General features: G+C 47.0%; 1 protein-coding gene across 13 annotated transcripts in view; it reads left to right on the top strand.

The window, feature by feature from the left end:
* CACNA1G (calcium voltage-gated channel subunit alpha1 G) overlaps positions 1-11534 on the top strand; it is a 335700-nt gene continuing 324166 nt past the window's right edge. For 6 of the 13 annotated variants that reach the window (XM_082211015.1, XM_082211013.1, XM_082211014.1 and 3 more), the window contains exon 1: positions 3-1259. In XM_082211015.1, coding sequence (XP_082067141.1) covers positions 1006-1259 — 254 coding nt within the window. In that variant the 5' untranslated portion in view covers positions 3-1005. Of the gene's footprint in view, positions 1260-11534 lie in introns of all 13 variants that reach the window. The other 7 variants (XM_082211008.1, XM_082211006.1, XM_082211005.1 and 4 more) reach the window with 3 other exon arrangements.

Genomic DNA, 11534 nt, shown 5'->3' with positions numbered 1-11534 from the left:
GTATCTTTTTTCTTATGGCTGCCTCCCGCGGCCAATGAGGAGGGTCTGAAGGGGGCTCGGGATTGGCTGGCGCCGCGGCTCCGGGGCGGAGCTCCGGCTTGAAGTTGGAGTGAGGGATCCAGCTGTGAGGTGCTCGGAGCGCCCAGCTTTTTCGCTCGCTTCTCCCGTCCGGCAGAGGCAGCGGCGAGGAGGAGCATCCCTCCTCACCGTCCTTCCTGCGGCTCCGGCTCCGCGCGCGTTGCATCTGCTCTTCCCCACCCCACACCTCGCCCCAAACCTCGTGTCACCCCTCCCCACCCTCTCCAGTAGCCCCCGCAGGGCGGGAGGAGCCCAACCTACAGGAGAGGCTCCTGGACACCCCCCACCCTCTCTGGATCCCTTCCAAACCCTTAGGATACCCCGCGCAGTCCCCGGCACGACGAGGATGCTGAGGCTGGAGGGGTAGGAGCGGAGTCTCCCCATTCAGCCGGACCTGAAAGAGGCGCGCCCCGCAGCAGTCTCCGTCGTCTTCTCCTCTTTCCCGCTCGCCCGGCAATGCGCCCCGGAGTTGGAGCGCGGAGGAGCTGGGTGGATCATCGGGGCACCGGCTCCCACCCTCCTCGCCGCTAACCGGGGACTCCCTCCTTTCCCCAGCCCTCCTTCCCCGGCTGCCTCAGGATCTTGGGGGAGAAAGAAGGCGCCAAAAGTGACGAGAAGCTCCCGTGCTGGCTGCGGTCTGGATCCCGATGGAGAGAGCGGGGTTTACGCAGCCGCCCCAGCGGGAGAGGAGGAGGCTCCTTCGCCGCTTCTGAAGCCCCTTCCTTTCCCGAACCAACCCTGCTGCCACCCCACACCGCGATCCTCCCCATGGCCAGCGATTCTTCCCCACCAGCCCCATGGCCGGCTCATCATCCTAACGCCTAAGGAGCTGCTGCCCTCTCCTCTCCCGCTCCCTGCCTCTCTCCTCCCGGGGCGCATCTTCTTTCCTTCGGTCAGCTCGTCGGACCCGGGTCTGGTGGCCGGAGAATGGACGAGGATGGACCGCGAGCAGCCGAGGAGCAGGACCCGGAGGAGGACAGCGCCTCCAAGACCTTCGTCCGCCTTAACGATCTCTCGGGAGATGGAGGTCGCTCGGTCCCCGGGGACAAGGAGAAGGACCCGGGCAGCGGGGACTCGGACGGCGAAGCGCTCCCTTACCCGGCCCTCGCGCCGATCGTCTTCTTCTATTTGAGCCAGCACAGCCGACCCAGGAGCTGGTGCCTCAGGATCGTGTGCAACCCATATCCTTTTTCCACCCCCACCCCACCCCACCCCCCAAGGTGACAGGGGCAGGTGGCCGCCGCCGGCGCGGGCAAGGTAAGCCGGGGCAGCCGCCCTCCCCTCTGCAACTTGAAGGTAAGCGAAGTTTCTTCTCCTCGCTCGTCCCAGCAGCCCAAGAAGTTGTGTCTTCCCGGGTGGGAGTGGGGGGTTGCTGCCGCCACCATAAAGACCTCTGGACCACCAGCCTGCAAGCTAGTCCATTTGTTGCAAAAAGCTTTTTTTTGGGGGGGGGAGGGTAGACAAAATGCAACGCAAATAATTGAGGGAGGAGAAAGCTGTTTATTTCCAGAGGAGGCAGCCTGTCGCATGCAAGGCGCCTTACCTTAAAAAAAAAATAGGGGAAAAAATATTATGATGATTTCCAAACTTTTGAAGCTTTTTCTACAGGGCAGGAAAGAAGTGGTGTGTGGTGTTTTCTTATGTGCGTGTGTGTTGGTGGAGATCTCCCCGTCTCTGTGTCTCTCTGCTACGTCTGTCTCCAATTCATGACTTGGAAGTTTTTCCAGAATCTGTTGAAGGGGTTTCTCAATGTTTCCTGCCCTACTAGGCAGGGATTTCTCTGGGGCTGAAGTCATAACATGGAATTCCAGAAAAGTACTAGAAAATGGAAACAATATGTAACTCTCAATGGAGAGAAGAACTATGGGAAGGAAACAAGAGCAGGTCTCTCTCGCGCTCTCCCTCCGAGACGGATTTGCTCTGATTCCCTCTTGCCTTTTCTCTCTCTCTCTCTCTTCCCTCCGCCCCCCTCCCGCAAGCTTTCCTTCTCATCTTTTAGCTGAGGAGATGAGAGCCGGAATAAAACTTAACATGGATAATCCTGGATTGCTCTGCTACAAAAACGCAACATCTAAAAAAGGTCTATCTTCTCCCCAGGAGGAAAGCTGGGCGGACAGTTGCTACGATAGCATGATCAACTCGGAGGGTACAGTTGCAAGAGAAGTTTGAAGGGTGGGGGACTTAATCTTCAGGAACCTGCCCCCCTTTCCGTTCTTTCTGTGCATTTCCGATCCAAAGAACTATGATTTCAAAGGACAACACACACACAAGTGCCCCCACCCACGAGAAACAAACCTCAGGGAAGTCACTGGGCATGTATGAATGTAATCCATCTATTTATTTATACACGCAATCTACCTCCCACCCTCACCTCAGACCCAGACATAACAATGTGTCCTGAGCTTCTGGCCTCACATTTATTAAGCAAAAGTTAGCATTTCCCAGACGCTTCCCCCCCCCACTCCCCAACCCGCACCCTCCCACCTTCTCTCTTGAACTGTGGATGGATGCAGAGGAGATATAAATAAATAAAGCTTTTAATAATTTCCCTCGCCTTCAACAACTAGGCAATTTTAGCGGGGAGATATGAAGAATGTTTCTTTTTAAAAAGTCTCTGTGTGAGAGAGAATTAGACTGTAAAGGGAGTTCAAGGAAGCCAGTGACTGCTCCATCTACTGCAGTGACAAGAGAATGTGGGGTTCTCCCCCCCCCCTTTAAAATATAATTATAGCATTTGCATGACAGAGAGAGAGTCTTTCTGGCAAACACATACACAAAGCTGCCCTAGCAGAAGCTCCTTTCACACCCATCCTATTTATTATATGATTTAGTTACAGTTTAAAGCACGCATGCCATAATTTATGGCAGGCTTTTAAACAGGGAATGCAGCCTGAAATTTAGCATTGGATCTGATGTACACAAAAAGAGGTTGGGGGGAACTAACCACAAATGGGCAGGAAGGGGAAAGCTGCATACGATGGGTTGCTACCCCCACCCCCAGAATCTGACTGAGGTGTAAACTTAAGTGGTTTAGGCACAATCCAAGGGGCAGTTCTGCTGCGTGTGGCACTGACATGAAGAGGGGTAATCTTGCCTAGTTCCCATTCATTCCAAGGGAGACTTTTCAGTGGATGGTGGCCCATGGTGGCAACTGCCTCACTGCACCTTGCTTGCCAGTTCAAATACAACACTGAACCAGCAGCAGGAGCAAAGTCCTGAATCTGATTCAGAAATCAGGAAGCTTGACAATACCGTAGCTGGTCCGTTCTGTTATTGGATAAAAGTAGTGAGGATCCTTCCATGGGAATGGCCTGTGGGATTCCCCCCCCCTCTATCCCCTTCCTCACTGACTTCTGTTTGTACATTTACGGATTACACAAGGCCAGTCTATACAGATGAATGACCTGGAGGGGCAGGAATCCTACAGGGAATGCTGAATAGCCAGCTGCCAGGAATTTCGCCCCAAAAGGAAAACGAGACTCATCCAAACTACGAACTGAAATCAGTTTGAAACAGCTTTAATTATCAGGATTTCTCCGAAAGAACCTGGAAAGCTGATTATATAATTTTATTAGAGATCCTTAATCCCACCGTAGTACAGTTCTCGGGGTTCATTGGTAGGAAGCCTACCAGCAGGCAGGCAGGTATATTGATAGCACAGCAGCAGCAGCATCTAAGCCATATTGTGTTGTGCATTGGTGGAAGCCATAAGAGTTAAGCAACTTTGGAATATGGGGTATGTTTGTCATGTAGGCAGATCAGGTGCAACTGGTCAGGTGTGTGTGTGTGTGTGTGCGTGCGTGTGCAGAGCCACTGGGACTGAGCAGCATTTGAGAAGCAGCTACCCTGAAACATATTTCTGTCAGCAAGCCCTACTGGACTTAGTCATGTGTACATACATTGAGAGTAGAGGCCTCATGAACCTTCAGAGACTGGGTGGTGTGTTTTCCCCATCCCCTGCCCCAGCCAATTTGGACAGACCCGGGCTTAGTGAAGATGCAATGAAGTTGCTAGTGCCAAAGTAAAAACCCTTTTGCAGTCTTTGTATGTGCTTAACTGTAGTTGGGGGTGGGGAGTGCTTCCCCCATAAACGGAATCCTTGATTAGAAGGAATGTCTTTTGATCGCTCTCAGACTTTGTGAATGTGTCTGCTCTAGACATTTTCTTCACATTAGATGTGAAGTTCAAATATGTAGTTACCTGAGCATCTGAACGAAAGAACCTTAGAACCACTTGCCGGGGTGGGGACGGGGACCCCACTATCCTTTGGGACAAAAGAAACAAGATGGGAAGTTAAGGAAGGCCATGTTGGGTCGGCCCAGTGGTCTCTCTAAGCTCAATAACTGGGTGTCCAGAAAGTTAATAAATGCGACAAAACAATGATATTCACTAGTCCTTGCTGGTCCCCAGAATCCATCACATATGAATATGGGGATAGGTTGTGTTTCTAGTTATTGTGATGGCTTTAGTTCTAACATTCAAGGAGCCAGACATCAGAATGAGTCTGGGGTGGTTTAACCACCTTTTGAAGGACACTGGAAGACCTAATTGCCCCACTGATAATTAGTAGCAATTGAAAGAGATGCCTTGCATTCCCCCCACCAAAAAAGGAGGATATTTTGTTGTAGTTGGCTAAGACTACCACAATACTTGCGGCATTGAATTCTCAAAGTTTAATATGCATTTGTTGAAGGACGTATCTCTGCTACCTACCTCTTTCATTGATCCCAGCTCTTCTTCTCTATTCGCATGTTGTAATCCTTATTTTGTTCCTCTGAATTCCGTCTCCCTCCTATGCTGAACAGTTAGAGTTGACAGTAAATAACTAGGCTGCTCTCTTTTTAGGGATATATTTATGAGTAATGATCTTTCTCCCAAATCCTCTTTTTTTATTTATTTCATGACTTCAGACAGTATCTCAGAAATATGCCGGGCATTTCTCTATCACATATGCTTTATTTCTTCTCATGGTAATTTCAGCAGCAGGAATGGTTAAATCCCAAATCTCATGGCCTTGTGCAGGTCTGGAATCTTAAGGTTTGGCTCTTGGAGATAATGGTACATATCCCAGTACAGCTGTGGATTAAATTGCATGTGCTTGGGGGGGGGGTCAGTCAGTGTGCTTTAGTCTGTCTGTTAAGTGGTTATAATAATAACCTTCTTCATGAGTTCTTGTGAAGCTGGATGAATCAAGGAATGATGAAATAGCTCAGTTGGTAGAGCATGATACTTTGAATCTCAGGGTGTGGGTTCAAGCCCCACATTGGGCAAAATGTTTCCTGCATTGCAGGGGGTTGGACCAGATTACTGCACAGCCACCTGAAACCTCCAGATAACAAGGAAATAGATGGGGGAACTGCAGGTAAGACAGTGATGCAGTGAAGACAAGGATGTGGTCCATAATAATGCCAGTCTTCAGACTTGGCAGCCCAGTCCCTAAGAACTAAAAGTTCACCAGACTGATTTCAGTGGAACATACACCCAAATAAAGCTGTGGTCCCATAGCATGCTTAATTGATTAGGGTCAGGCCAGAACATGTTCACAATTACACCCTCTTAAATCTGTTTTCAAACTTGCTTAGTATACCGCACCACCTTCAGTCAGTTCTCCTCCCCTCCTGCACCTTATTTGCTCAGTTCAGGATAGATGCTTTTTGTAACCAGAAAGCGCATTTAGAAACAAGTCAACAAACCAAAACAGGTTACATTTTTGTCCTTGGGAAATGCATGTTATTTAAAAAGTCTCCCACTGGGCACCTGCGGGCACCGGTTCAAAGAGAGGCAGGCACTAATCATGGGCTGGAAAGCAAAAAAAAAAAAAAAAAAATCCACTAGGTGCTTGTTTCTCAGTAATGAACAAGAGAGCAAAGCGAAGAAGGGAACCGCAAGACCACGCTGGGTTAGAAGGAGATGTGCAGTGACCCCTTATCTGTAGCGAAGCAAAAGTTGTTTGTGGCACGTCACCGATGAGAAGAAAAATGAGTTTTAATGTGTGGGTTTTCTTGCCCTGTAGTGAGCAAGAGAACTGTTCTTTTCTCCTCGGAGTATCGATCAGGACTTGCTGAAAGATTTAAATAAACCTCATGAAACCAGCTGGCATTGCCCCTTCCTTTTGGAAGTATTTGACTCCTTTCCCTTTTAATTAATGATTGCTGCTGGGAGTTGGAAAAGTGCCTGTTTATGGTTTTTCCTCCCTCTCCTCATTAGTGTACTTGTTAAAAAAAAAAGTTACTTAGTGCAACAGCAATATTTTAGGTTCATGTCAAATAAATAATTTCATCCAGCTTGGATCAGAACAGTCCAAAGTCTTCCAGTGCTACCAGCTGTTCAGAAGAAAGGGAAGGGACCATGTTTTAGAGGTCATCTGATTGATATTCCCACCGATTCTCATTAGCAGCTGCACAAAAACTAGCTTTAAGGGGTGGTGGGGTAACACTCTAAGCAGAATAGGTAGGGGAAGCATTTTCTCAGACTGTTTTCTCTTTTGCTAAAAGAAAAGAACAAAAAAATGTTTAAAAAACTAGAAGGTCATGGGTAGGGGTGGAGAAGGAGAGAAACGAGTTTTGTTCACCTTTTAGGATGAACCAAACTTCTTCCCATCAACTAATGCACAAACTGAAATGCCACCATCCTCCTTAGCATCAAATACCAATAAGGCACTGCAAAACCATTGAAACAGCAGGCTCACCCTGAAAAAAGTTTAAACAACTCAATAGGCTTGTTGGCATGAATAAGTATCCAAGAGATCCCTAACAGTTCATCGCAAGGATGCCTGCCAAATCTCTCTGCTGGGAGGGTTTCTCACAGTATGGGACAAGTGATACTAAATGCCCAACTTCCAGTTGAAGCCAGTTGGGCTTCTGAAACATGGGGCACAACAAACAGCCTTCCTCCAGGTGATCTCAGTGACTGAGTTGGGATATAAAGGCTCGGAGTTCAGACCACTTGACGGACAGTGGCGTAGCGTGGGGGGTGCAGGGGGGCCGGCCACACTGGCCACAACATCTGGGGGTTAGGGTTAGGGGGCGCAAATCCATGGGTTAGGGGGCACAAATTACCTGTCTTGCCCCGGGTGCTGCCAACCCACGCTATGCCACTGTTGACGGATGGCCTTTATAGAGGCAGAGAGAAGGCAGTGCAACCATGCTCCTTCTGCTCCATCTCTCAGCAGCTTTTGCTACCATTGACCATGGGATTCTCCTGGACTGTTTCTGCAGGATGGAGAGTGGTGGTACTGTGGCTCCATCCCTACCTGTAAGGCTGTGTTCAGAGAGTAGCATTTGGTGAATGTTCTTCAGCCCCCTATGATATGGGGTGGCACAAGGCACTGTTTTGTCCCACATACTTTTCAACATCTACATGAAGCCATTGAAAATGGTCATTAGGAGGCTTGGAGCAAGGTGTCCTCAGTATGCTGATGATACCCAACTCTGTTTCTCCATTACAACTGAGTCAAGAGAGGCTGTGCAAGCTCTGGACCAGTGCTTGGGTACAGCGCTGGACTGGGTGATGGTCAATACACTGAACTTGAATCCTTGAAAGATGGAGGCCTTATGGGTGGGTAGTTCTTGTATCCAGGAGAGAGGTCAACTATCTGAAGGAGCGGGAGTGCAGTCTTGGGTACTCCTTGATCCATTTATGTCCCTAGAGGCCCACATGACCTCTGTAGTAAAGTGTTGTTTTTTAAAATCAGGTCCAGGATGGTATACCAGCTGTGGCAGCTCCTGGGACATGACAGCACAGTGCATTGGCAACTTCAAGGTTTGATTGTTTGTAAAGTGTTTTATGTGGGGCTGCTCTGGTATCTGGTTGAAAAGCTTCAGCCAGTGTAGAAGGCAGCAGCCAGTCAGCTCACAAGAGCAGATGACTGGGTCCTGTACATGTTACTCCTCTGCTGGGAAAGTTTTGCTGCTGGGAAAGTTGCCAATTTGCTACCAGTTCAGGTTCAAGGTATGTGTGTTAATCCACAAAGCACTAAGCAACTTGGGACCAAAGTACATTAGGGATTGCCTGATTGTTTGTGCATCTTCTTTAGCCACGAGTTCCTCTGATGGAGCATGTCTGGGGGTTCCCCATACTCTGAAATTTGGTTGGTCCCCACTATGGGACCCCACTTTAGCGTGGCAGGATCTGCCCTGTGGAACTCCCTACCAATAGAGCATCAGCGGAAACCCCTCCCTCCAGTCACCTTTAGAAAACTTTTTTAAATTAGGCGGCCGATTACAAAATGATTTCCTCTCTTTTAACCAGTCAGTATTTATAGATACATTAATGCTTTTAATTATGTTTGCATGGATTTTTTTTGTTGCTGTTTCATCCTTACATGTTGTACTCTGCCCTGCTATATTTCAATGGAAGTGCAGATTATAAAGTCGTAAATAAAATTAATACAATTTTAGGCAAAATGCACATGCAAACACATACAAAATTTCCTGCAGGCTTAAAAACAAACAAACCACAAACTGATATGGATACGTGGGAGAACTGAATTTAAGATTGGAAACTGAGACTTTCCGTTCAGTTGGTTAGAGCATGGTGCTGATAGTACCAAAATTGCAGGTTTGATCTCCATAAGGGACAGCTGCATAGTCCTGCTTTGCAGGGGGTTGAACTATTAGCAGTAGTAATAGTAGTACCCCTCCTATCTGACTACGTTTCCCCAGCCACTTTGGGCAGCTTCCAGCATACACACAAACATAATTAAACATCAGACATTAAAAACTCTGCAGGGTTGCCTTCAGATGTCTTCTAAAGGCTGTATAGTTACTTATCTCCTCCCTTGATGGGAGGGCATTCTATAGGGTGGGCATATAAACCTTTGGAAGTGGTCTTTTTGTAATTTGTAAACAAAATTAAGCTCTACCATTCTCCCACAAAAGTATGTTTGCGCCTTGTTCCCTTTGTCACTCTAGATGATTCTCAGGGTTCTTTCCAATTCTGTGATCCTATGATCCTAAGAGAGCCTATGATTTTAAGGGGTGGCGCTGTGGTCTAAACCACTGAGCCTAGGGCTTGCTGATCAGAAGGTTGGCGATTTGAATCCCCGCGACAGGGTGAGCTCCAGTTGCTCGGTCCCAACTGCTGCCAACCTAACAGTTCGAAAGCACGTCAAAGTACAAGTAGATAAATAGGTACCACCCCGGTGGGAGGGTAAATGGCGTTTCTGTGCACTGCTCTGGTTTCGTCAGAAGCAGCTTTGTCATGCTGGCCACATGACCCGGAAAAACTGTCTGTGGACAAATGTCGGCTTCCTCGGCCAGTAAAGCGAGATGAGAGCCACAGCCCCAGAGTTGTCTGTGACTGGATTTAACTGTCAGGGGTCCTTTACCTTTACCTTTTACAGCTTGGTTCAAGACATCTTGCTTCCCCTAAGAACCTGTACCATGTGATCAAAGAGGTAGTACGCAGGGTGACAAATCCTATTGGACCCAGTTCTTAAAACATAGACAGCCCTGCAAAGGACTCTGGAAGGCCACATGTATAGGGAAGTTTTTGTTTGATGTTTTGCTGTGTTTCTATATCCTGTTTGAAGCCACCCAGAGTGGCTGGGGCAACCCAGTCAGATGGGAGGCATACAAATAGAAATTATTATTATTATTATTATTATTATTATTATTATTATTATTATTATCAGCATCAGCATCTCAATCTCAGACTGCAGACTGCTTTAGTGGTTCTGTGAACATGGTTGACACACGGTCTGCTTATGCTGTTATTCACAGCCAGGGATATAATTTAAGCCCTGATGGGAAGATAACTATTTTGCAAAGTTCAGAATATTGGGTCCTTGGGATCTTGCGTAATGGCATCTGTTTCCTTCCTATTTACCTTTCCCCTCCTTCCCTCCCACTCCTGTTGCCCTTTATTAATTCAATTAATTTACTTGCTGTATTTGTCAGACAAGGACAGATTGCGGAAACATGCAGTTTCCCAATTTGGCAGGGTCTACTTACCAGTGTGGGCTTTGTCATATGGCAATATAAATGATAAACTTTGCCATTTGCTTGGGGTGCCTGAGTGTTCTGCCAGTCCTGGTCCAGTGCCCTTGGCTTCCTCCCTGTGTCCCCAAGGTAAGGAGAGGCTTTGAAATAAACCAAACTTCTTCTTGGCTGGAGCAACCTAAGATTGCCCACATTGGTGATGGAACAGTCTTCCAAAAGGTCTCTGCAAAGCTGTTTGCTATTTGGGTTGCCCTTGATACTGTGAGTGATAGGGGTACCAGGGGAAGGGAAGGGAAGAACATAATAGATTGGTTTTGATGCAACATACTTAATATTTGGCTGCCTAGAATAAAATAACCATCAGGGACAAGAAGAATAAACTTATGGCAGCCCTTCCTGGTGGAATCTCTTGGAAGTCAAAACATCTCCTCATTTGAATTTCTGTGCTGTGTGACCTAGAAAATGGGAATGGGAATCTTTGTCTACAATTGGACATTTTACTAGAGATAAAGGCTGATATATGAAGATTTACATACCCAATCTTGGCTCGTAGGATCCTATAGGGGTGGGTGGATCTGTCTGTCTTTGTTTCTCTCAGTTTTCTTATTTTTCCAATCTTAAGTTCAAGTCGCCATGTTTCCGCATCAGTTTGTGCTTGGGATTTTGTGTTTTTTAAAGAGTCCTCATGGAAATGCATAAAAGTTTTACTGCAAATTTCTCCGAATATGCACATTTTTGTGAAGCATCCCCCCCCATCCAACACATTTTTATATGTTATTTCACAATTATATGCACATGTTGCCTAGTATTTGTATTTTCCTACGCATTGCTTAGCTGGAGGAAGGCACTGCAAACTTTGGAGAAATGCAAGGTTTCGAAAGAGGGCTGTGCTTTGGTTCACATATTATTTCTGAATGTGCAAATTAGGTGAAGTGCAAACTGAACTGAATCCCTCCCCTGTCCCAAGTGTCACTATCAGGGAGGTGCAGGTCAGGAAAATCTAGTTTGAAAGTGAAGTCCCAGTTCTGTGGTTGCATTTCTATTGAGGGCCACAATTCTAATTCATTCGGGTTGAACCATTTAGTTAAGGTAAAAGTAGGACTATTGTACCCCAAACATGATGCTGAGAGCTGGTTGTGTGATACTGCTTTTTGAAGCTTACCTTGCATTTGCTTTGCCTCTCCTTCCCAACACCTACCTGCACACAAACCACAATGCCAGTCAGGTGGTGAATCATCTTGTAACAAGGGGAAACTATTTGAGAGGCACTTGTGGTTCTTACGGTAATTGTAATCTCCAGTAATTTCAATAATGGGTTGTTCAGTATTTTCCATTTTTCTTGCTGCTTGATGAATGATGCAGTCACTGTTGCAAAGCTAAATATATATATATATATGTATGTAAATTTGGAGTCGTAGTGGTTGCAGAGAAAAGGCTGAAAGCATGATGGCAGTGTATGCTAAATGCTCAAAAATCAGAAGTGAAAAAGTGACTTCCTGTGGGCAGGGGGTGTCC

Source organism: Podarcis vaucheri (genome assembly GCF_965113315.1).
Source record: "Podarcis vaucheri genome assembly, chromosome: 2".
Lineage (NCBI taxonomy): Eukaryota > Metazoa > Chordata > Lepidosauria > Squamata > Lacertidae > Podarcis > Podarcis vaucheri.
The sequence above is the reverse complement of the archived record's forward strand: the minus strand, read 5'-3'. Positions and strand labels throughout refer to the sequence as shown.